Source organism: Triturus cristatus, chromosome 11, assembly GCF_964204655.1.
Source record: "Triturus cristatus chromosome 11, aTriCri1.1, whole genome shotgun sequence".
NCBI lineage: Eukaryota > Metazoa > Chordata > Amphibia > Caudata > Salamandridae > Triturus > Triturus cristatus.
The window spans coordinates 299,306,096-299,333,415 of record NC_140594.1 but is presented as its reverse complement, the minus strand read 5'-3'; the positions used below and the strand labels follow the sequence as shown (position 1 = coordinate 299,333,415).

Below are 27,320 nucleotides of genomic sequence, written 5' to 3'. Positions count from 1 at the left end.
GGCTCCTCGGCTAAGTCCACGGAGAAGCATCACCCCACTGCTTTTCTGCAGTGAAAAACGAAAAATAAAATGACAATAACAAAGGTTATTATTATTTTATTTTTTCTCACTCACTTCCTGCAGCTGAGCCGAGGGTCATCCATTCTGACACGACACAACTGCAGGAAGGAGGATTAGTGGTGGTACTGCTTCAAGTGCGCATGACAGTTTGGCAGGCCATTTAAGGCCGGCCAAACCGTCATATGCACTTCGATCTCTTCACCTGAGCTGTGCTGTACAACTGGGTGAGAGCAAGCACAGGGTCGTAGTCCCTTAGAGAGCGCCTAACTAGGGCACTCACACCAATCACGGCACTAGGGGAGCCTGTGGCATGCCGGGTGTCGAGGAGCAGAGGCCAGAAGAGTGCCAACACTACAGATGGCAGGTAAGCCTTTTTTTTAAATTCTTTTACCCACGCTGCCACCCCCCCCACCCCCCCCCCCACCCCCCTCCCCACTGCACTGCCTCCTCTGCGCGGCCCCGCCACTTCAAAGCCCTAGCAGCCACCGGTATTGACAAATACTTTACTTTCCTGGATGGTTTGAGAAAAGTCTTATTTTTAATATTTTACTATTGTTAAGCCACTAATAGTGAGTGGCATAGTTAACATACAAAAAGACAGTGTGACAGAGTGAACATCATTCCAAGATCTGTTGGGTTCTCTGCCAGGAATCCCCATTGTCACCAAAAAGGCCAATAATATTTCTTTATTGAAGTTGTCACTCTTCAACATAGGATTACATTTTTCCCTCAGGTTTTTCTCTGCAGAAGAGATGCATCTTCTCACTATTCTCTTATTGAACCAAAAGTGGGCATTCCTTATATAATAATACTCCGGGACAACTAAAAGATTAAGACCCCTACTGCTGGAAAGTCAGGCATCCTAACTCCTTTAGAAATTCCAAGGGCTCACTTGTTCCAATCCTTTGCAAAAAAACACTCTACACATACATGAGCTCTTGTAACTTGAGATCCAGGTGCTGTTCCAATGTTGGAGGAAGTGAGCAAAGAGCACGTTCCCAGTTGGTGTAGGGTAGTTTACTTGGGGACCATTCGTCTGAGTCATAACGAAGCATTCCACATGGTCATTCGGCACTTCTCCCTTCCGCACTATAACTCTTTATTATAGGTTTCCCCCCCAGAATTAGGTTAATGTGCCTATACCTTACCTCCCATCAACATCACCTCACAGCAGAGGCTTGGCTGCCTGCACAGCATCAGTCAATGAGTCTTAGCGTGATGCCCACCTGGTGATGTCAGGAAGTGTGATCTTTTTTCCTGCCTTCAGGCATGCGTTGAGGCAGTCTGCCCCCTTGGTTTCCATGGCAATGATAGGTACATCAGCCCAGCCCACCTCTTTCAGGCCATCCACCACACCCAACAGCCGACCACCTCCCGCGACTGACAGGATGATGGCCCCTGGTTTACAGGGCATGGACTTTTTTATCTCCTTGATGAGGCTGGTGTGGCCTTCCCTAGAAGAAAGAACAGAAAGACCAACTATGTCATACCTCTATCAGCACTACAAGGCATTACAAAGAGATAGCAACAGACATATAACAGGCACTGGGCCACCAAGCATGCATTTAAATGGAGAAACATCGGTTACATTGCGGTGTTTAAACCGCAATACCTTTACAACGCAGGTATTACAACGCAAGTCATTACAATGACTTGCGCTGGATGGCGCTCTAAGCTAAGGAATAGTATGATTTACTATTCCAACACCTTCCCTACTGTAACGTATGCTAGAGTTGGAATAGTAAATCATACTATTCCTAAGACCAGCACCCTCCAGCGCAAGTCGTTGTAACGACTTGCATTGCAATGCCTGTGTTGTAAAGGTATAGCGGTGTAAACACCGCGATGTAACATCGTATATTCATTTATATATGTCAAAAGACCGTCTGTGGGGAAGAACACTGTGGCCCTCCTTACAACCACTTCATTTGGATGGGGCTGGTAACAGCGGTTACCAGCGCAATCGAAATTATGAGATCTGCAGAAAGTGTGTGGATCTGTTTACTTTCACCCGTATATTTCAGTCGCTAAAAACATCCGACATCTCCAGGGCACAAACAGAATTACCTGAGGAATCAGCCCCGAAATAATCAGCTCCCCAAGTAATGTTTTATTTCTTAATGGGCCATCAGGATCCAACTCTTAATAGACTGAACTTTCCCCACCCTGGGAATTGTTTGTTCCCACAGTCTTAGTAACATCCAGGTGTGGAGACATATTTTCCCATTTTTCAAGCCACTATTAATGAGGCCCAAGACGTTTCACTTATTGATAACTCTGTTTCAAAAACAAGTGTACCATATTCACACTCTAAATGTGTTTCACTTTGGGGGTTCTCGTGGGATATATCCACGCAGGTCAGGAAACCACAACAATATTTTCAATGTAGTCATTGAAGACAGAAGTCATGCTTGCATTCACACCATCTTTAACGTACTAACAGCAGTGCTTAATTTGAGCTGGATGTTTCCAGTTCACGTGAAATAGCACTTTTTTCTAAAAAAATAAAAAACTGTTAATGTACAGGATACCAGTAATAGTTGTCAACACTGGCGCTTGCGACAGTCTGCCACAAGGTGGAGCTGTCTGGCTAACTCAGAGATGACCACAACAGTTAATAAGCAATTCAAGATACATTAAAAATACTATTACCCTCCGCCCAAGCTATTCATATAGCTTTGGGGGCTGGAAATAATCCAAATTATCACACTTGTGGGAGTGTGATGGTTAGTGTTTGTGCTGTTACTATCATTGCCAGCATGGCAAGGGCGATGTATGGTGCAAGCAGCAGTGGCCTCCTGATGAGAGCCCCGGAAATAGCCAATCTTGTGATGGATTGTTTTGAAATGCAATACATTTTTCAAGAGACCATCCCCTTTAAATCGCACATAGCGAAATGGGTGCGATTTATCGATGATATCTTTATGGTATGGAAGGGGGACCAAGAAGAGTTGGAACAGTTTCATATGTGGCTAAACTCCCGCACCTTAGACCTGAGGTTTACAAAACCATCAAGTAATGTGAAAATAAGTTTTTGGGAAGTTTGGAAAATTGAGAATGACGGAAAACTAGAGGTGAGCTTCTATACGAAGCCAACTGATCAGAATACTCTGTTGGAATACACCTCTGGACATCCTAGAAATCTCAAAGACAATTTGCCCTATGGGCAGTTTTTGAGAATTCGTCAGAATTGTTCCAATAAAAACAACCACTTTAAAAATGCAGAAATCTTGCAACTCAAATTGTGTGAGAGAGGTTACCCCAAAAACAGTTTATGCGACGAGAGAGCCTTTTAACACCTAGGATTAAACAGGATTCTGACCAACTGACATGTGTTCTTACGTTTAATCCTAAGGCTAATAAAGTAGAGCAAATCAACTTACGCAATTGGCGGTTGGTCGAACATCTTACTATTCCTAAACCACTTTTTCCGTTTCTCAGAGGTAGAAACTTCCGACAACATTCAGTGAGAGCTGCACGCTCACTACCAGCAAAAAAGGATTTTAGGGGCCTATTGGGCCTTCCAGCGCTGATAGGGCATTTCAGATGCAATAACTGCGCTGCATGCCCACAGACTAATGATTCAAAATTCTGATTAAAAACAAAAAACATATCCAACAAAGTTTGTCCGTGATGTGCCCATGTGGGAAGGCATATATCGGGCAGACGTTAAAATGCGAATATTACAACATAAATCGCGAATACGATGAAGAACGGGAGCACCATTAGTCCAACATTATGTGCAATGTGGCCATAATGAGAATGATATAAGTTGGTCAGTACTCTTAGCACTGAGACCACAAGACAAAGTCCACCTTCAAATGACTTTGAACCGCCTAGAGGCTCGTATGATTGAAAAGTACCATACAGCGACAGAAGGACTTAGGGGCATATGTATCAAACGATTTTGTATTCGCAAATGCTGCGAATCGCAAAAAAACAGCGTTTGCGAATACAAAATCGCAAAAGGAGATGGATGAGGCATTTCAGCCTCGCAATCTTGAGGAATCGGTAAATTTGTGATTTCTTAAGTTTGCGTAAGCATTTAAGAAATCGCACCCAAGTTGTGCGATTTCTCCTTAAGCAATCGCAAATTACCACCAACTTCAAGTTGGTGGTAAATTGCGATTTCTTTGAAATATGCACTTTTTTGCATATTTCAAAGTGCCATGTGGTGCACATACATGCCCTTAGGGCATGTATGTGGGCCATATGTGCACACATGCTGATTTCAGGGGTGCATCAGGGTATCATCATGACACCCTTGCACCTTTGAAAATATTCTCAATTTGCGATTAGCAAATAGCGATTCGCAAATTGAGAAGGACTTCCCATTCATTGCTATAGGCCTCCTGGCCCATAGGAATGAATGGGAAGGTATTCCTTAATTGCGATTTCGCAATTTGCTAATCGCAATTAAGGAATTTTAAGAAATCGCAAAATTTGTGCGATTTTTTAAATACATGCCGTTTTGCAATTCTCAAATAGCGATTCTCAAAAAATCGCTATTTGAGAATCGCAAATGGAGGTGTTGATACATATGCCCCTAAATGATCGTGATGAAATTTGGGCGTTGTTCTAAGGTATAACATCGCTAGAAATATGTTGAGCTGAAGTGTTCTTGTAAAATTGCAGCAAATGTTTTTATGTTTGTGTTCATTAAGAGGGAAGTCTTGCGTTCTCTGTACATAGTGTATGACCACTGTATATACTAACACGTTTCTTGTATATATAATGGCATTTGTATTCTGGTATTGTTTATTATGTATGTTAGAGTGTAAGCCTATATTACACAGAGCTTGCAGGGAAATCAGATGGAAAGTATTTCTGCACCTTATTTTATTTTCATATTTCAAAGTGTGAGTGGTATGTGCCGATTGTTTCTCGTGCACAGACATACAGGCTAATAAGCTTGTTACTCACATAGCGGAGGAGAGTGTACTATATCAGCCCGCATTGTTTATCATTTATAGGTGATTTTACCTTGGGTTGAGGCTCAACCCCTGGTTCTTGGATTGAGGGAGTGTCTCCTATAAGGAAGACAGTGGGGTAAATTGTGACCGACACACGATATCGACATGTGAGTGTGATGCATTTTGGCCATTCACCAATTCTGGTTTTCCAAGTATGGTTTTTATGGGTGCACACATTACGTCCTGCATTTCTGAGTCATGCTGGCAGACTGAATGGTCGATGTTTCTTTTGTCCCATGCTCCTCACTGGTTCTTTTAACATGGATTGGGTCCATATTCTGATCTTTTTCATAATTTTTCACCTTTTTGGTTGGCCTTGCGGTGCCCTATTCTTTTTTGTAGCAGAATAGAGACCCAGCATGCTCTGTATAATTAATGGGATAGATGCGTATGTTAATATACATATATTTTATTGATTTATTTAGACTGGTTCCATTGCCCTTGTCCTGAGGAGGCCAAGAAGAAATTGAAGGCTGAGACGCGTCCACGTTGACAATTTTTTGTAGAGGAGTCTCTATTAAAACAAAAAGTGTAACTTAATTGTTAAGGCACAATAGAGTATAGGGTATAGAGGTGTTATGCCTCATGTGCTTAAAAGACTACCTCTGAGTGTATCACCCATAATAAGTGCGCGAACACTACTTATCAAAACATTTTGGGTAATGGCAACGTAGAGTTCAGTTCATAATTGTTTGTGTTGCTATGGTTATATATATGTATTTTTGTATGTCATTGTGCTTATGAATGATTTATGTTCAAAGATTGGTCCAATGGCATATGTGTGTTTTGAATTAACCTTGACAATATATTTGTATAGGATTTTGTACTGATGATAGGGTAATTGATTGTTCCCTATGATAAAATAAAAATAAGATATTAATTCCTCTGTACCTACTTGTTTTGCATATGACAGTTACTATCATTGGCAGCATGGCAAGGGCGATGAATGGTGCAAGCAGCAGTGGCCTCCTGCTGAGAGCCCTGGCACTTTTTTTTTTTTTTTACAAATTAAGCACTGATAACAGGCATATGAAGATTGACAGACAACAACAAGACTTTTGAAGCATTATCTTCTAGTAGCAAAAGGCAGAAGCTCACATTCAGCAATTGACTATTCTACAGCTTACACTTAAATACAATTTTTATTTTGCTGTGATTCGGCTGCTGAAAGGGCTATTTATTAAAGTGTTTGCACATAAACTGATGACAGTGCATTCAAAACTCCACAAAAAGCTTCCAAAACGTTGTGTTTGCAGAGCCAGGCAAATGAAAAGGTGCAACGGAGATCGGCAAGCTTTCACCCAAAAATATTAATAATATGGTGGGAAGGGTGGGCTTTGAAGTCCAACAAGGTGGACACTATGCAGGGACACCTCATCGCAACAGTGGCGGCCGGCATGACTCGTGGGTGATGAGGAGGGCGTGGGAGGTTGGTCGTGGAGTTTGCACAGTGGGAAAAAAAATATATATATTTTATTCACTTTACCGCAGGTCCCGCGTCTCTGCATCTCCTCTCTTCACGGGACAGGAAGCCAGGAAGAATAGCCAGGCTCCCCTCACCAATCACAACGCTGCATTGCAACCACCACTGCTTGTTACCAGTTTGAATTGTGCAGACTAAGCAAAGAAAGCAACATTTTCTTATTCTTTTATGTCCTTCAATATTAATGACAGCATTGATAATGCTACTTTAGGGGAACATCCAAATTCTACAAGCTCATATTTTTGTTAAAAGACTTTGGACCTTATGAACCTGTAAAATGTAGGTGCATCCATCCTCCAGGTGTGTTTTTTTCCTACTCCTATTCATCTCCTACATACACACACTCCTCATGCCTCACATCTCCTCCGTTGTGGAGCAGAATACAGAGATTTAAATATGCAGGCACCCAACACACAGCACACCTGCTCACCTAGGTAGATGGTAGTCACAGGTGTGCCATGCACTCACTGGTTACTGTTCACTCCCCCTACTGAGCAGGGGATAGTAACTCTAAGGGTAAAACCAGGACAACTGGAATTAGGAGATTAAGCAGTTGTAACGCTTTCCACATATTTATGGAGTTACTGTACTTGCCACTTACACCAGCATCTGCAGCATGTTTTGCAAGTTTGACCAAATATTGTTTTTAGCAAAAATTGGTTAGAAGTTAATAATTTAATCAAGAAAGCTGTGGTGCAGCATAGACGGCTGAACTGCCAGAAACCGGTCCTAGGAAGCTTGTTTCCGGTCCAGGGAAGGCATGGCTTGGCAGTTCGGGCTGGACTGTTCCCATGAGGCACAGGGTCAGACTGATTTGCATATGGCCATGTCTGAACTGGGGTGGCAGAGTGGGCTAAAGAACGGTGATGGATCAAACCCAGATCTGTTGACTGGGTGTGAGTGTTTGATTGGTTCTGATACTCCGTCCATCACCACCCCCTTTTGTACCGCTTTGTTTGTCATAAGTTGGCAGGGTATGCTCAGACGTGAGTCCCTTGCTCACTTTGCCACTGGATTCAAGCAAGCCTGGCTGAAGACGGCTGAAATGCCAGAAACCGGTCCTAGGAAGCTTGTTTCCGGTCCAGGGAAGGCATGGCTTGGCAGTTCGGGCTGGACTGTTCCCATGAGGCACAGGGTCAGCCTGATTTGCATATGGCCATGTCTGAACTGGGGTGGCAGAGTGGGCTAAAGAACGGTGATGGATCAAACCTAGATCTGTTGACTGGGTGTGAGTGTTTGATTGGTTCTGATTCTCCGTCCATCACCACCCCCTTTTGTACCGCTTTGTTCGCCATAAGTTGGCAGGGTATGCTCAGACGTGAGTACCTTGCTCACTTTGCCACTGGATTCAAGCAAGCCTGGCTGAAGACGGCTGAAATGCAGAAACCGGTCCTAGGAAGCTTGTTTCCGGTCCTGGGAAGGCATGGCTTGGCAGTTTGGGCTGGACTGTTCCCATGAGGCACAGGGTCAGACTGATTTGCATATGGCCATGTCTGAACTGGGGTGGCAGAGTGGGCTAAAGAACGGTGATGGATCAAACCCAGATCTGTTGACTGGGTGTGAGTGTTTGATTGGTTCTGATGCTCCGTCCATCACCACCCCCTTTTGTACCGCGTGGTGCAGCATAGTGGCAGACAATTTGCAAAGGTTAGCTGGTCAAATTTCAGTTGTTGATTGCCGTGTTCAGGTCTTAAACAGGCACTAATGGTGAAAGACCAGATATTATTAATACATCCAGTTGATGGACGTTTCACTGCATCATTAAAACATACTTACAAGCGCATATGTAATTCAGATTGGAAATGATGAATCATTCTTTGTAATGAAGATGTTTTGATTCATGAACTTGGAGTGCCTTCAAAATCCGAGATGAAGCAGCTTTACTCAAAATTTTAACAACATCAAACAGCTGAGCCCGTCCATACTCCCTCTTTGGATGAAGATTGTCAATGCATTTGTCTCTCAGGGATTGTTTCCCAATTGTGTAAAGATAGGGTAGGTCTCCCCTATTCCAAATGAAAAATAATGCAGACCTGTCTGATCTCAATAATTCCTGCCCAATCACCAACATCCCGACACTAGCAAAGCACCTGCAACTCTGCAACCAGATTGAGCAATTTTAACTCCTAGATCATCATCAATATGGTTTCAGAACCAGTCCTTGTATTAAAATGGCTCTAACACACATTGTCGATGATGCCCGGAGAATGCCAGACCAGAACAAATCCTGCCTACTTTTACAACTTGATCTCTCCTCTGCTTTCGATACGGGCAATCATGATACTATGATTGACCTTCTAAGGAAGAGGATGGGTCTATCTGGTCCCGTCTTAAACTTGTTTGCCTCGTTCCTTCATAATAGAGCACAAAGTATCAAAGTCAATGAAACCCTATGTGACACCACACCAGTGAAGGTAGGAGTTCCTCAAGGATCTAGGCTCTTACCCACCTTATTTAACTTGCCTATGTAACCTCTTACAAAACGTCTGAAGCTCTTAAACATTCACTACCACATGTATGCCGTTGATATACAAGTGTATCTATAAATGTCCTCACCCGAAGACATCAAACTACTCAACTGTACCCTACTGAAAACTCAATAATGGCTGACCCACAAAATCACCTTGTGCTTAACACTCTAAAACCTGAATTCTTCCTGATCGCCCCTCACAATCTCTCTGCCCCCATAGAAGAATGGCTCAAACAACTGACTGCTCTCAACTGCATCCCGCACGTGATTGATTCTATTAGATCTTCAGGTATAACTGAACAAATACCTGAATATGCAAGATCATATCAGTGCCATCACCAAGGGAGCTAATTACCAACTAAATATACTGAGGAAAATTAAACCTTTTTTGCCCCTAATGACTTTCAATTTGCTGTCCAATCCCTGGTCATCTCCCGTTTGGACTATGGGAGCGGTACTCTGGCAGGCCTTCCCAAAGTAAGATTGGCCCGACTACAGGCCTCATTCAACTCTGCTGCTTTACCAGTATCCAGGAGATTCAACCACATTACCCCTAAACTCAACCATCTAAAATGGCTCCTGTTTGAAGCTAGAATCCAGTAGAAGATAGCTTGTATGACTCATAAGGCCATTCACCACAACACACCCGTCTACCTGGCCAAAAAACTTGAACTATCTAGTGGTAGTCAGTCCTCAAGAGGCTCTAACTCCCTGCTGCTAAAGCAATAGAAGTTCAACAAAAAGAAGAATTACAACTGCTCCTTCTCTGGTTTAGCCCCAAGAATATGGAACGCACTGCTCCCAGGAATTAGGACAAACCCCTCCTCTACCTTCTTCAAAAAAGAAGTAAGGAAGCTTCTATTGAATGGTTTCCTCCACTAGTTATCTTTAGTCACTCAGCTTGATCATTTTCATGTGGATTCATCTGGATCATGGATCCACCAAGCCGTTGTGGTATACTGTATCTGTTTCTGTGTTTTTCATTGCTCGCTACATTTCCTTCCTTGCATTTTTCCTGGTATGTATGACCTGACTGCTATATGTACAGGGCTATGACACCTGGAAGGGTCACGTTCGCACTTTATAAAACTTCGCAAATAAATGAATAAAAATCAAATTTGGGCAGTTCGTGTTACAGCAGAGACTCTGCTATCGGAGCGGCACTTATTTAGAAAGGGCACTCAAATTATGAGCTGACTTGAATCTTACAGCACCTGCTACGAAGTCACTTACGTTATACATCTGTAATATGCAATTCTGTTCAGCACGGATAATTTTATGGAAAGGTGTTCTTTGGAAGACACAGGCCTGGACACAGAGTAAACCTAAACTGAGAAGCAGTTCTAAAACAGAACTCGGGTAGGAAGAATTAAAGAGCTACATCTTTTATTACAAAAGCTAGAGTGCACACGTAGAGTCAAGACCTCTGCCAAAAATCACTCTACACATCTCTGAGATGGGGGTAGCTAAGAAAGAGATGTGCAACCAGCAATCACTAGGCTTGAGCACTTGCCACAGATCCGCAAGGGAAAAGCACTCCAAAATCACTTTACACACATGTTTACTAATAATAGGGCTGGTCATGGAAAGACATACACCTAGCAAAAACCATACTTCTATATACCATAGAGGTTAGAGACACAGGCATACATTTAGCAACCACTCTACACATCTTACTATCAAAATGAGGGGCTCAAGCAACAGTCATCCACAGAACAATCACTCTACTCATGTCCTTAGGAAAGATTGATGGGCATGGGCAGGTGAATAACATAATGTAATAAAGAAATCCCTGCCATGTGATGCAGAAATGTGTTTATTATCACCGCTTTACCAGTGCAGCCTCTCTTAGCAGCAACAAACACAAACGCAAATCACCAAGATCAACAGGTTGGGGCCTAACACTCCAAGTTTCAACTCAGAGCCCATCCTAGCATTGGTGTGACACCTATTTCCCATTAAAAAACGATCAAAGAACATGTTAAATAAATAAAAGAGAAGAAAGGAGAGAAGAAAAAGAAATGCAGCGAAAATTAAAGACTAGTTACATAAAAACAAGCAAAGGAGAAAAGGAGAGTTGTGTTAAGGTTCAAGAACTTTGACAGTTTTGCAAAATGTACCTCCCCTTGGGTGTGTGTCTTCAACACAGTTGTACACATGGTTTACTCTCCGCACAAACAATTGCCCAACCTCTTCTCTCGTTTCTCTCACAAACACCACAACCAGAAATCTTCTCTCTAGCTTCACTACCTACTTCCACCTTCAAACTCCTGATCGTGGATTTGTCATCGCAGCCCACCACAACCCTATGTTCAGTAGCGGCTGCTATCTGATGAAAGTAGTAGGGCAGTGCAAGGGGGGCACACAATAACAATAAATTAAAATTTGAAAGCACTTATTTGCTCCTCGCTGCCTCGACACCTAGTGTTCTTCTTCTGCTCTGCACAGGGTCCCAGACTCCCCTACAGCCAATCCAGACGCTGCTCTCATGTTGGTAATACCAGCATGAGAGAAGCGCTGGGATTGGCCTGAGTGGGCTTTATTTGCGCTCCCAGAGGAACTGGGAGCCTGTGCCTGCCATTCTCTCCACACAGCAATGCAGCTTGGGTTGGAGAGATCTCAGTGCGCATGTTGGTTTGGCCGTCCTAAGACAGCCGGTCAAACCGACATGCGCACTTGCAGCAGTGCCCACCACCCCTCCTTCAGTGCTCTTGTCATGATGGCCCCACCCCTAAGATTCAGCTCATGAAGAAAAATAAATGATAATATTATAGTTTTATTATCATTTTATTTTTTGTGTTTGCAGCTGCTAGTAGGAGGGTGACGCTCCTCCGCCATAACGGAGGAGCCAGCCCTGCCTATGTTCCTGGCAAGTTTACAGAACATTTTCTGTAACCCCTCCACAGTGCCTGCTCACACTCTTCTGACGAGTTTGCTCCTATCCACCTATTATTACTTCACGTTTCACAGCTGCTTGCCTTTTTATGTTCTTTCTCCCCAACTATGGGGCATATTTACAATGAAATGGAGCAGTGTGGCTCTGCATGAAATTTATCTGCGCCGAGCTGCATCATTTAAAAAATGCAGGGATGCGTCATATTGACAAGAATATAGTGCACCCCTGGGCTCTCTCCTCTGCTGGGCTACAAAAACTGCCTAGCGCCAGCGCACGCACCCTTGCACCACGGTGCAGGGGTGCCTGTGATGCAGGGATGATTGTGTTTGTGCAGGAAAGGACACCTTCCTGCATAAAAACAATCATTAATTGTGTTTTTCTCCTTCTATGCGTGCTGCAGAATGCAACACACATAGAAAGAGCAAAAAATGAGGAGAAAAAGTATTTATCCTCGTTGCACCACATTAACGCCTCCTTTTGAAAGGCGTTAATGTTTGGCGCTGCCTTGATTTACACATCCTTGTAAATCTGGGGAGGTGTCAAAAAGCAATGGGTGTTGCGTGGGAACACCCACAGCAGCACCAATTGACCGCTCCTTTGCTGCAGAAAACTGCATCGAGGAGACTATATTTACAATGTGGCGTTAAGCCACACGAGGTGGCTTAGCACCACCTTGTGAATACAGAGCAGGGCACTGCTCCACCAGAACATCAGTAAAAGTGACGCTCCAGTGGCGCAATGCCCTTGTAATTATGCCCCTATGATTCAACCAACAGTGAGTGCTTTACACACTATTCAGGATCCCACTATAAGTCTCAAGCTAAACTCTGTTCGTGGCAAATGAATCATTTCAGCATGGCATACAATCTCTTTGGACTAAATGTAAACAAGGACTTTGAGCCCCTCAGAATAATTTGCATATGTCTGCCAAGTTCAGCCATACAAAAGAGGGATCCTGCGTCCATCCATCATCCTCTTTGGCAGGCTCAAGTGGCACGTCCATTCACTTACTTCATCCTCTTCAGTGAAACCCTCTTCTTCTTGCACAGATGCACCATAATACTTTCTATTGATTTTCTACTTCCCCTCCCGAAGCACAGATGCATCGCTCTCGCTACCTCTCATCTTCATATGCCTCCTTTTCTGGTGCACCAGGACAAGTACCCATCCTTCATGTATTCTTTATACTCCCTTTGCACAGCAGGGCACAACTAAAACTCAGCCATGTGGCCATGACACTTATCTGAATGACTGAGCCCCTGTCGACATGCGCATACCCGCTTGGCTGCTGCAGCCATCCTTTTCAGATAAGACTCCTCTTCGCCTTTTTTTACTGCATTATTTCCAGTCATTGGTTTAGCTACATTGCGCATAGTCTTTTTTATTGCCTTCATTAAGGTCTTTAACTCAATCCTGTGACTGATACGGCATTGCATTTGACACAGTTTCCTAAGCATCAAATCATCTCCTGCCTAGGGCCTCATTATAAGTGCCCCAGAGATCCTACTAGGGCTGCTCATGGGAGATGCAAGATCCACAGGAACACTGTGGGTCCAGGGATTTCCACCAGGTAACTTCACCTCCTGGGAGCAGTTGAAAGTTCAAAGAAAATTTGGGGAGAAATGACAAAAGCATGCAAGAATGTGTGCAGAAGTCCTAATGTCTGCATGATATGCTCAAAAGACATGTAATGAAGAGTATTTTTGCTCCTTGGAAATACCACTGCCCAGGGTATTGTTAGTTCTGAGGGGTGGGCCATTTCGTCTCTCGACTCTAAAAAGCATGTTTCTTTCCTGCATTCAGCCTATTCTTCCTATATCTGTGAAAACTCTTCTTTCCACTCAACCCATGAAAGAAGCACCTCACCATGGGCCATATGTAGTTAGCTAAATACCGGTCGGTAACGGCCGAAAATCGGTAATTTTCCCGTTACCGACCGGTATTTAGACCTTTCTAATGTAGGTGGCAGGTTTTAAGGATTCTGTAATTTACCGAATCGGTATTTTAAGGAATCGGTAAAATACCGAATCGGTAAATTACCGAATCCTCAAATCCTATGTAGGGAGCACTCAAGTGAGTGCTTTTTTGTTTTAAGGATTCGTTATTTACCACCAACTACAGGTTGGTGGTAAATACTGAATACCTTTTAAAAAGCACTTTTGTGCTTTTCTAGAAATGCCATGTGGCAGACATACATGCCCTTAGGGCATGTATGTGCGCCACATGTGCACACATGCACGGTTCAGGGGTGCAACAGGGTGTCAATGTGACACCCTGCCACCCTTGAATATGCTCCCCCTATTACTGAATCGGTATTTACCGAATCGGTAATAGTCAATGGCTTCCCATTCATTCCTATGGGCCTCCAGGCCGATAGGAATGAATAGGAAGGTATTCCTTATTACCGATTCGGTTAATACGTTCCCCTCACGGCAATGAAGGTCCGCCAAAATGCAGCCAGCGACCCCACAGCAGGCCGTTCCCCTCACGGCAGGTAGGTATATGACACAGCGTTCAACTTCTGGTAGGAGCGTCCCGCGCTGCGTGAGCGCCTGTTCGATTTTAAGCAGGTCCGGCGCTGGGTAGCGTCGTCATCGGCAGGCGCCGGTACAGGGAATGCCGGGATTAGTAGTTTTCTTAAGCCGTTCCCCTCACGGCAATGAAGGTCCGCCAAAATGCAGCCAGCGACCCCACAGCAGGCCGTTCCCCTCACGGCAGGTAGGTATATGACACAGCGTTCAACTTCTGGTAGGAGCGTCCCGCGCTGCGTGAGCGCCTGTTCGATTTTAAGCAGGTCCGGCGATGGGTAGCGTCGTCATCGGCAGGCGCCGGTACAGGGAATGCCGGGATTAGTAGTTTTCTTAAGCCGTTCCCCTCACGGCAATGAAGGTCCGCCAAAATGCAGCCAGCGACCCCACAGCAGGCCGTTCCCCTCACGGCAGGTAGGTATATGACACAGCGTTCAACTTCTGGTAGGAGCGTCCCCAGGATAATGGTAAAACAGGTTATACGACAGGGTAATGGAAAAACAGGTTATACGACAGGGTAATGGTAATGGTAAAACAGGTCATACCACAGGATAATGGTAATGGTAAAACAGGTTATACGACAGGGTAATGGTAATGATAATGGTAAAACTGGTCATACTACCAACGTGCGCATGCATCTAGAGGAGCAAATCATATTGGATTATCATAATGTGGGGTAAGTACCTGCTTAGGTGAATTGTCACAGAGCTTTTGAAGTCTCAGTTTTTGTTCAGTAGAAAGGATGCTGTTGGTCATTTCTGATGTGTAGTTGGTAGAGCTGTTTATTTATTTATTTACAGCAGTGTAACACAAAATCACGCCCCCCCCCCCTCACATTGCAAAATGTGATGAGGCGCCCCGGAGCCTCCCACACTCATCTCATAGATATTCATTAGCCTGGGAGACCACCGAAGGGTTCCCCCGTCCATTTCTATTTTACGCCCCAGTTTATTTAGTTAGCTGCACATAGAGGTAGAATGGAGTTTCACCATAAACATACATTGTTTGCCGTAAGGGAACTGGGTAGTTTTGTGGACTACACATATACTTTATGGCATCAGGAGGGTAGGACAAGTTCTAGATACAGGGCAGTAGGAGTGTTCTTCAGCGGTAATCTGTTAATGTATGGTCTGGAGTGTCTGGATATAGGGGCATTTGTAGATTTGTGGGCTGCACGCCTCTTCTAGAAGAGGTTGTGGGAGTTGGTGTGATGTGCATTCATGGGTTTTTGTAGTATCTCATTTATGAAATAATATTTATGAAATAACAGACAACTGAAGGCCAGGAGTGAGATACATAACTGGGCCTGGGGTGAAGAAGATTTTCCAAGAATACAAACCTTTCCAAATACCTCCACGTCAAACCCGTACCCCTTTATTTTCTGCACTGTAAAATCCAGTGTGGAATGGGGTACCAGGATGGAAGCAGACACCCCCAGCTTCTCAGCCGCATAGGCAACTGCAATTCCGGTATTACCACCTGGAGAGAGGGATGGGTGAGTACAGAAGGAAGGTGATGGTATGAGTATGGAGTAGTAACTCAAAGAAGGATATGGACAAAATGGAAGTGTGTGAGAGAAATGAGAAAATAATGGAAAGAGGAGGCAGCGTGGGAAAAAAAACATGGAGATTTAAGCAGCCATAGGCAGAGGAAGATGGATGGACAGAGGGATGCAGACTTACCTCATTACACAATGAAACACTCAAAGAGTGATGTGCATTATAAGACATCCAGAGAGGAGACAACAGCATCAGACACCAAAAGACCAATGAACACTACCAGATCCACTAGTAGAACACTATAATGCTTCCAAAGAGAAAGTGAAATATTAGACTCACAAAGATCAACATGCACGCTCAGAAACCTAAAACCAATGGAGCCAGTCAAACACCCAATCGAATAAGGATTGTTAAAAACAAAAAGAACAATCAAACACAAAATAACCATCTAACAATACCAAACGACCAATATACAGCATCAAGTGCCAGAAGAACAATGCACGCTCTCACACACCTGAAGACCAATAAAAAATACAGGAAACTCAGTGAAGAGGTGGTGCTATTGACATTCAGCTACTAATAGACATCTGACACCCGAAAAAGGCAAGAAAAATCAAACACCAACTGTCAATGGACGTTATCAAACATTGTAAGATAATCATACCTTAAGATATTTGCTCCTAAGGACACTTTATAAATAGACTCACTAATTACACCCAAAGTCAATCAGACACAATAAGACAATCGAAAATGTTGATGTACTATCAATTGCCTAAAAACGAAGCAACACTCAAAGATACCAACATTTTAACTTGTACAATATGGCACTCCAAGGTCAACAGCGCCATACACTCAAATACAATCAAGTATTCATAGCTGATGGAGGCAAGACCCTAGAAATTTTCAAACAACCAACGATCAGCGGAGGGTAGTGGATAAGTCAACCAAGCATCAACAAACACTATCAGATACCTAAAGTCACAGCAGGATCTACTCTACCCAAAGACAATTAGGCATCATAATACATTCAAAGGGAAATAGACACTATCAGGCACCCAACCTCTTACAAATACTCAAAGAGTGAAAGACAATTTAGTCATTCAACTAGTGAAAGACATATGGACACACTTAAAGACTGAAGGGCATTGTGATGGTTAGCTCTCTTTACATCAGGGGGCTCATATAACAGCGTTTTAGCTGACCTTATCTATGAGATGAGCCATGACTGAAGTGAGCTGAGGTCTTCTCTGTTGCCCTGGCCTGGCAGAGACCTTGGACCTTTATTGTTAGTCTCAAACTGAAACACAGCACTTCAGCACAAGCCGCAAGTGGAGGGCAGTGAACAACAAAACAAATATTACATTTATAGATAGCACTACGCTGTCATCTAGAGCTTATGGAGCCATTCGCTGTAATATCACCATTCTGGTAATTGTGTTACTACAACTGGTAAATGGCATAATATGATTAATTAAGTCCTCAGCTTTGGTAGAGAAAACAGATTTAATTCCAGATTCTCCTCCAATTCTCGGTCCTTTCATCACTCTCTCCAACTCCTGGCTTTGTAGGGAAATATGTTATTTATTGAGAGGCTGTGAGAAGGTTTACCTGTTCTTGCGGGTAAATGGATCAATTAGTGAAAGGGAGCAGGAAGGGAAGCCTGACCCTGCAGCTAAATGTGCTGCAGGGCCTGCCCAGGTCCAGATATCTAGTCTTTTGTTCTGTAAGATGCAAAGTAAACCTACACTGACGTGAGGACTCCAGCACTCGCAGTGCTTCTGAAACAAAAAGATGACTAGGCATTGAATCGATATGTTGTACTATCAAGATTCAAGAGATAAGAAGTAAATTGAAAATCACTATAAACCTTGGTGACTCCTTTAACTGTTTTATGCATCAATGCTAGTTAGATAGTTACCTTTCCCCAAAGTGAGACCCCAATGTATGGAGTTAGTTTTCTTCTGCTGTTTATGGAACTTTGAGATTCGTGGAGGGCTAGGTGCCAGCTACTGCTGCTATGTCACTTTTTCCTTATTAAAAGTGACTCACCGGTGGCGCAAGTGGCTTGTAAATAAGCCCCATGCTGTCTAGGAGGGGTGAATAAAGGGAGTATGAGTCATCTCTTATGTACATCCCTGTATCTGGATAAATATTATAGGATTTATATAAATAAACCTCGCCCACCTAAGGAACGAAAGGACTTGTGTTTTAATAACAAGTGTGATATATGAAACACTGTGGGCTTGAATGGTAAAACTGTTAATAATGTTGATTTTTTTGTCTGCTAAAGTTTCGAACGGAGTTTAAAACTGTGATTGTGATTAATTTATTTGTTTTTTTATTGTGTTTGGAAAGAGCCAGCAAACCTTTTGTTTTAAGCAGTGTTGTAATTAATTGCAAGAGAAAGTATAAAAATAAAGTACAGAACTATATTTAAGGCTATGACTGACTTTTAGCTGCTCCGTCCACTTCTGCATCTTACATGTTCTTATGTTCCTATCACTCTACTGGCCCGTGCATATTTTGTAAAATGGACCTGAGTCAGAGGTCAAAGGAATGGGGATAGAGCAGGAAATAAAGTGGCTGATCAACAAGACCTGCTGCCACCACCCCAAAATGAAGAAAATAGAAGGCCATCCTTAGAGACTTGTTAAGATCTCTTTCAGAAAGGCAGATATCCTCTGTTGATTATTGTGACTTTTTTTCTACGAATGTGTCTTAATTCCGCTTTATATCTTGTAGATTTCACTGCGTCACTTTTCCGAGGCTTTTTCCGATGGAATGCCCACCCTGCATACATTAAACCTGATGCAGGTTTAATGTGGCGCAGGGCTTTATAACGTGACGCATCTCCCTAGATGCGTCACGTTGTAAATAAGGCGCAAAAAGGCGCATGGTTTACGCCACCGCTGCATCACAGAAGTGACGCAACGGCGGCGTAAATGTGTCGCAAGGGGCTTGTAAATCTGCCCCCTAGTTCTTACATGTTTATTTTAAGCTACTTGTATATTCTCTAGTACATATGTGCAGCTCCACATTATTCCAGTCCACCAGGCCACGCTTCCCCTTGCATAGGAAAACTATGCTAGGTGCTCAGAGTGCAGAAATATTGAATGAAAGAAACTACCTTTGCACTGGTTTGCATTCCAGGACAGTGCCTCCCTTCCTGAAAGGGTCAAAGTGTGCCCGGGAAGTGTGTCTGTTGTTTGCAGTCCCGCGTCACAGCTGCTGCTCAACGTTGGCGTACACCCTTTCCCATTGGTATATATTTTTGTACAATAAGGGAGCCTCGCAAAGTACATCTGAGACCAGACCTTGTACATGGATTCTTTCTACAACTCCAAAGGCAGACGAATGTGTCAAAGACCCATTAGCCATAAATGGTACTTTGAAGTCATTTTGGAAAATTGGTTGTTTTTTCTAAGATGATCAACTGTCCTTTTGCCCATGACACAACAGAGAGGCTGAAAATATGGCCTCGTCTTGCGGTTTGCACACCCACCCCCCATTGTATAACATTTTTAAGAAATCTTAGAATACAGTAAATAAGGCTGGTCCACTTTGAGGGTTAGAAAGACAGCGTAGGCAGGGTAAGTGTTGCTGAAATCAAAGTGTCATTGTGATGTTAATGTCTGGTACTCTCGCTAAGAGGACCCTTATTCTTGTGAGGGACATGTTTCTATTCAGTTCTTCGTTCTAATTTTGAACATGCATAATAAAGGACAGCTAAATACATTGGGGCAGATTTTACAAGAAACTGATGCATCTCTGCATTATAACAGAGATGCATCAGTTTACTTGCGTCATGCAAAAAAAACCTTGCACCAGCATGGATGAGTTGCGCAAGGATTGACAGATGTGTCATGCATCTGTTGGCGCAAAGGGCACGCATTGCTGGAGTCATGTTGCAAGCACGACACAACTCCAGCAATGCTCAGGAAGGCCTATACCTATTGTGCTGCGTCACTCCTTAATGTTTTGATGCAGTGGCATCGTAGAAATTTTTTAGTTTTCACTCTGTCATTTTTCAAGGCTTTCTTGCGTCAGAACGCCCCCCTGCATACATTATACCTGATGCAGGTATAATGTGGCACAGAGCTTTACAATCTCCCTAGATGCGTCATGTTGTAAATGTGTCGCAAAGTGGCGCATTGTTTACGTCGCTGCAGGGTCACAAAAGTGAAGCAACAGCTGTGCAAAAGTGTTGCAAGGGGCTTGTAAATCTGCCCTATTGTGTTTGCAGGTAAAACTGTGAAATTTGTAGGTTGTGTTACAACTCAGTACTGGGGCAAACAGATTCTATTTTATAATAATTCAATAAATGTATCACTGCCTTTTAAATCACATACAATTACACCCTTGTCAGCCTACAGAAGTTCTGTAGTTTGTTTAAACTGACGGAATACCCCTTGTAGCCAACTCTGTCAGATCAGTTGTGGGAACTCCTCTGGTCAAGGCAACGTAAGGACGTAGGAAGTAATCTAAAGTTGGTGAAGGCCCCCAAATACCCTGGCCGCCTCAGCCTTCACACACCCTGGTGCGAGCACTTTCAGCAAAAAAGGAAATGCCAGTCTCACGGCCTTGTTAAGGCAGCCAGACTGGAATTTTTGGCTCAGAAAACAAGACATCAACGGCCCTGATGCACAATGACGTCTGACTGTAAAACTGTACAGAAACTTTTGGAGGAAAATCAAACGAGGTTGGAGAGCGTCCCTTGCTGCTACCCTTACTTACCTCTGCTATTCTTCCATTCCACCTTCTCCTCCTTTGCTACTCTCCTTTTAACAGGCCTTCATTCCTTTTTTATTTCAACACCCTAATTTTCTTCCTCCCTTTCTATCTTCTCTCCTTCATTCGCTTTTCCACAGCTTTCTACATCCTTTCATCTCATCCTTTCTGTCTCCTTTGTTTATTCAATGGGTTTTCCCCCATTACTCTCATTGCTTCCTCCTTTAATTCATCTTATCATATCCCGCTGCCTTCTTTCATTTCTAATTCCCTCTCTTAATTCCTCTCTATTCTATTTCGTTACTCTTTGTTCCTCTCTTCCGCCCTTCTTCCCTTTCCTCCTTTTCTCCAGAACTATCTTTCCTATCTCTCTTTAGTTCTCACTAGTTACTTCAGCCAGTCCTCCTTCCTTCAGTCCTGCCTGGTTTTTTGTTTTCGTTATCTATTTCCTCATTTCTTAAACTTTTTTCCAATTTTCTTTCTTACTTCGATTCTCCATCAGTTCTTTAATAGCTTTCTTCCCTTCTTCATTCCCTTACCCCCTTTGACATTTTGCCCTTGGTTGTTGTTCCCAACTTATTTGTTAGCCCTTCCTCACTTATTTCTTTCTTTCTTCCTCCCTCCTTTCCTTCATCACTTCCTAATACCCTCGGAATAACAAATCAGCAATCACTGCTTTACCTGAGGAACATATGAAGTGTTTGGTGCCTTGCTCCACATACTGCAAAAAAGAAAAGACAAAAAATTACAATTTTAGTTAGCCTTTTTGCAGCAGAAAAGGAATTGAACAATGCAGGGACTGAGGTAGTGAGAAAAAAGAACTGTGCAAATAAGTATATACTTCTCTCAGAATTGGGTAGTAGGGTCCCAGAGTTTCAAAACCAGATTAGCAGACTCTGGGGAATTCCCCAAGTCCAGCAGATGCATATTTAGGATACAGCCTCACCTTGGTTCTGTTGATCCCTTTCAGGAACTTCAGATTTCAGGAAAAATAATGAACAATGAAGGTCACACTGTTATGAGACAGAGTGGAGAGTCACAGGGTGTGAAGACCATGTCCTACACCCAAGGACTACAATGCACCACTGCCCGAAGCCTGTGCACAGCATGTTGTGGGGGTATATGGCTGAACCCAGTGGTTGGCCAAAGTGCTGTATGGCTAGCGATGTGCCATGCAAGGCCAAAGACTCTGTTCATAAACACCGTATACAGAAAGAATATTAGTAACAGACCTCGGGTAGTGAGGGCAAGATGAGATGGGGAGACACAGATGAGTGTAAAAGACTAGGGGGATGTGAGAGAGAAATGGAAAGAGAAAGAGAGATAAAGAGAAGAAGAGAAAGGGAAATGGAAAGGGGAAGAGACGGGCATTCAGACAAGGAGAAAATTATATAGCAGTTGGTGAGAGCAATACCAACAAAATTGCCCCAAGAACAAGGGAAGAGAGATGAGACAGGAGGTATGAAGGACAGTTGAACTGAGGCAGAGGATAGAAAAGACATGGGGGAATAAGAGAATGATTGGCACATTCACACTGAAACAAACTGAAATAGACAAAGGACCAGATTTACAAACAGTTGACACAATACGGGAAAGCAGGCAAGTTACTTTGTATGGACTGGAGACAGGGGTAACATCCATTACAACGCAGTCATTACAACGACCTACCTTTACAAAGCAACTGTTACAACGCAATTGCCTTTACATCCCATGCCATTACAATGCATGCCATTACAATGCATGCCATTACAACGCATACCATTACAACACATTATAAGGTAAGTAATGGAGATTGTTTTAGTATTAGGGTGGGTATGGGTTTTGGGGTACATGGAAATAGAAAATGTCACCCCTACACTATCCAACACTTTCCCTACTGTTGCACTCACTGGAGTGGGAATAGTAATTTTTACCCCTACACCACGGGTACTCATTGTACGGCCTGCGGCCCGGCAAGCCTTCCTTGGCGGCCCGCAGACCTTGTAGACATCGTACCTGTGTTTTTTGTTTTTTTTAGAGGGTGTCAGCAAACACCGCCGGTTGCAGCAGCACGGACTCAAGAGACTCTGCTCTATGGGGGCCGGGTGATTCCAGAGACAGTCAGAGTGGAGCTGCAGGGGCGCTAAGAGGTGAAATACAACAAAGCCTCATTAACAAGTAAATGGTCTTTTAAAGACCTGTGAAGTACTCGGGTGCGGCTGTGTGTGTGCCCTGGAAGTTGCCACACACGCGGGGTGAGGTGACAGAGGGTGACAGAGGACAGCAGGATGTGAGAGTTGAGCGCCAAAGGGGGGGCTTTGATCTGACAGCTCGGGGTGAGAGTCAGAATTAAAGCCAGCGACAGATGTGACCCCAGGCCCAGTGGTGGGACACAAACCCCGCAAAGGAGAAAACAAGATGACTTTTACATTACACAGGGAGAGGGGGAAGTGGGGGGGCAGACTCTGGGCTGGTGACGGGGACGTGTAGACACAGTACGTGTGCACTGCCCGAGGCACAGAGACAGAAACAGACAGAGGCAGATAGAGATTGAGACCGAAATAGACAGAGACAGACGTAGACAGGGACAGACTGACAGATAGAGACAGAGACAGATAGAGACATATAGAGACAGAGCCAGATAAAGGCAGAGACGGGGTAGACAGAGCTAGATAAAGGCAGGGACAGACAGATAGAGGCAGAGACAGATAGAGGTAGAGACAGATAGAGGTAGACTCAGACAGAGATAGACAGCGATAGAGAGAGAGAGAGAGAGAGAGAGAGAAAGAGAGAGAAAGAGAGAGAGAGAGAGAAAGAGAGAGAGAGACAGAGAGAGAGAAAGAGAGAGAGTCAGAGACAGAGGCAGGGACAGATAGAGGCAGAGACAGACAGAGCTACATACAGAGACAGGGACAGACAGAGACAGATAGAGACAGAGACAGGGACAGGGGCAGGCAGATAGAGGCAAAGACAGACAGAGACTGAGAGGGAGACAGAGGGAGGGAGAGGGAGAGAGAAAGAGAGAGAGGGAGACAGAGAGAGGGAGACAGAGAGAGGGAGACAGAGAGAGGGAGACAGAGAGAGAGGGAGACAGAAAGAGAGGGAGACAGAGAGAGAGGGGAAGACAGAGAGAGAGGGAGGCAGAGGGAGAGAGAGGGAGGGAGACAGAGACAGAGACATATAGAGACAGAGCCAGATAGAGGCAGAGATGGGGCAAACAGAGCTAGATAAAGGCAGGGACAGACAAATAGAGGCAGAGGTAGAGACAGATAGAGGTAGAGTCAGACAGAGACAGACAGCGATAGAGAGTGAGAGAGAGAGAGAGAGAGAGACACAGAGAGAGAGACAGAGATAGAGGCAGGGACAGATAGAGGCAGAGACAGACAGCGCTAGATACAGAGACAGACAGAGACAGGGACAGGGACAGGCAGAGACAGATAGAGACAGAGACAGGGACAGGCACAGGCAGATAGAGGCAAAGACAGACAGAGACGGAGAGGGAGACAGAGGGTGACAGAGGGAGGGAGAGGGAGAGAGACAGAGAGAGAGGGAGACAGAGAGACAGGGAGACAGAGAGAGAGGGAGACAGAAAGAGGGGTAGACAGAGAGAGAGGAAGACAGAGGGAGGCAGAGGGAGAGAGAGGGAGTGAGTCAGGGGGAGACAGAGGGAGGGAGACAGAGACAGACAGAGGGAGGGAGACAGAGTGGGAGACTGCGAGAGAGGGAGACAGAGGGAGGGAGAGAGAGAGACAGAGGGAGAGAGAGACAGAGGGAGACAGAGGGAGGGAGGCAGAGAGAGGGAGACAGAGGGACGGAGACAGAGGGAGACAGAGAGAGGGAGACAGAGGGCGACAGACAGAGGGAGACAAACAGAGGGAGGGATACATACAGAGGGAGACAGACAGAGGGAGGAGGGCGACAGAGGGAGGGAGACAGAGGGAGGGAGAGGGAGGGAGACAGAGAGAGAGAGGGAGGGAGATAGAGAGAGAGAGAGGGAGACAGAAGGAGTGAGTGAGAGAGAGGGAGAGAGAGAAAGAGAGAGGGGGAAGGAGACAGAGAGAGAGAGTGAGAGAGAGAGAGAGAGAGAGAGAGAGAGAGAGAGAGAGAGAGAGAGAGAGAGAGAGAGAGAGAGAGAGAGAGAGAGAGAGGTGTGTATGCCGGGTCTGGTGGCTCAGTGGACGAAGGCGTCCGCTGCAGGGGCCTGTGTTCAACCTCATGGTCACAGTATTTTTTTTTGCTCTAGCCCCGCCCCCTCCTCCACTGACCCTGCCCCCACCGGTGCGGCACTCGGCCACAAACCACACTGTAAATTTGGCCCCCGAGAGAAAGTTTGTGAGTACCCATGCCCTACACTATCCAACACTTACCCTACTGTTGCACTCACTGGGGTGGGATTAGTGACTTTTACCCCTACACTATCCATCACTTACCCTACTGTTACCCTAAAAGTATTATGTGTTGTAATGGTATGCATTGTAAAGGTATGCGTTGTAATGGTAGATTTAAAAAAAAATGCGTTGTAATGGCATGCATTGTAAAATCATGCAATGTAACGGTAGTTGCGATGTAAAGACTGCATGCGTTGTAATTGCATGCGTTGTATCGTCATATATGCCACAGTTCTGCTCTCCCCTGGGCTGGTGCTCTTTCATCAGCCATGCGTCCAAGCAGGCACTCTTGTACCATAACGCAATGGTATTTGAGTTTTGATCAGCATAGTTTTTGTGCAGGAAGGGGTCCCAAAGGCCAAGATCATGCAATTTACAGGCCATCCAATAAGCCCCTGCTGTCAAAGAGGCACAACTCTACCTGGGAAACACTGACAGCAATTTTAGAATGTCACCGATGTTCCCTCACAGCAAGAGGCCTTTATAGAGGCAGGATATCAGTAACCCCGCCATTGAACGTTCATCACACAGTCTGGAATGTGGACTCAGCAGAGCAGGGACTGGAAAAACCCAAATGACCTCCGCCAGGATAGCCCTCTGACCCCACAAAAATCCAGGAAGGTGTTAAACATCATTTACTAAACCATAGCCCCTAGGACCTCACAAGAACTTCCACTGGACATGCCCTGCCTGGCCATATCATTATTATTAATATTATTTTTATCCTTTATGGTATGCTTACGGTCAACAGACGGCGGAACAAGTACTTTAGAAAAAGATCAGAAAGAATAGAGCGAAAATCAAGTTCTTTACATTGTGTCACTTACTCAAGGCCCGATTCACAAAGGGCCGCTGCACTCACACTGGAGGTCCCGCAGTCGTGGTGAGACCTAAGTACTGCGGTAAACCATTGTGACACTCCCATCACGGGTGCGCCCCCCAGGAGTGCAGAGGCCCCGCAGTCATGGTGGGACCTCCGTACTGCAGTAACCCATTGCAGGGTCCCAGCACGAGCTGCGAGCACCCAGCCACGATGCAGAAGCCCTTTGTGAATTGGCACCTCAGTATCTACTCTGCATGGCAGTCATTACAAGGTAACATAAAGAATGTTTCATCTGAACTATCTACTTTGAGAAAGTCAACGCTCGACCAACTACATTCACAGGGATGATGATGCGGGGTCTACAGTAAAGGAGTATTTGGTGTCAGTTACTCTGTGTCGACTCTTCGCAGCAGCGTCAGTTTCAGAATCACTTTGCTCCAAATTGCCCTGGAAAGGTGCTCAAATACTTTTAGGCGTGGACTTGGGAGGTATCAATGAGCAATAATTATCTGTTACTGTATTACAATCTACAGCCAGCCACCAGTGGTTGGAAGGGGACCACTGCCCCATCCTATTGCAATGCCTCAAGACCTGGCTCTTCGGATGACTCAGAGCTGCCCAATATCCTCCCCACCCCATCGCTTTGAGACCCTCGTGGGTGAGTAGTGCGCTTCACAGATCCCTGATTGATTGATTGATTGATTGATTGATTGAATGTGTTTTTTGGCCAATAAAAGACCCAATGCAATGAACTTCCTAACAGCTAAAGGCATATCCTTGACAGAGACCAGCTAGCTATTCGAGTATCCAGTGTGATATTAGCATCAATCATTTTGTTGATGTCAGTACATATAGAATGCCAGTATGGCTGTATTGCAGAGCAGTGCCAGCCTGCATACATTAAGTTGGCCACCTCTTCCTGGTGGCATCTAGAGGCTTCTCTGAGTTCGATATACTTACATTGTCTGTTATATAAAAATGTTTTTATAGCTGAGTAGCAGAGTGAGTATTGCTCGTCAGACATTTCTCACTGAAGATTGAGCTGTCATGCCTGCCCACATTATTATCTGAAGCACGCACCTTCTGGCACAAGTGTCCTATTCCACGGATCTTGAAGGACCCCGTTGGCTGGACATTTTCCAGCTTCATGAAAACCTTGGTACCGACCAGGCGGGACATGGCTTTACTCTCCAGGAGGGGGGTGATGATGTGTAACACATTATCTCCCATGATGTGAGTAGACTGCTCGGGCTGGAACCTGCAGGACAGAGACAAAGACAGAGAATACAGGATGAGAATTGCCCCACACGTGATAACCCCCATTAATCCACGGTTACTATAATTTCAGTATGCGGTGCACCGGAAGCCATCAATGTAATGTAAAGTTCTTTAACTTTTGCCTTTTGTGTACCACGAATATTGATTCCACTGGGACTTGGGAGGTAGGCAATGATCTAAGGCTTGCTGTTCTTCATGTAAAATGGTTTACCTTT

The 27,320-nt window shown here is 44.5% G+C and overlaps 1 protein-coding gene across 1 annotated transcript in view; it reads right to left on the bottom strand.

The window, feature by feature from the left end:
• The window catches only part of LOC146784096 (serine dehydratase-like), a 43,768-nt gene extending 16,711 nt beyond the window's left edge, over positions 1 to 27,057 (bottom strand). Inside the window, exons 1-5 of the mRNA XM_085632897.1 lie at positions 26,908 to 27,057; positions 21,319 to 21,358; positions 15,750 to 15,889; positions 5,044 to 5,090; positions 1,287 to 1,514 (exon numbers count right to left, since the gene is read on the bottom strand). Of these exons, the coding sequence (XP_085489023.1) occupies positions 1,287 to 1,514; positions 5,044 to 5,090; positions 15,750 to 15,889; positions 21,319 to 21,358; positions 26,908 to 27,057 (605 nt within the window). The remainder of the gene's footprint in view (positions 1 to 1,286; positions 1,515 to 5,043; positions 5,091 to 15,749; positions 15,890 to 21,318; positions 21,359 to 26,907) is intronic.
• Positions 27,058 to 27,320: the final 263 nt, after the last annotated feature.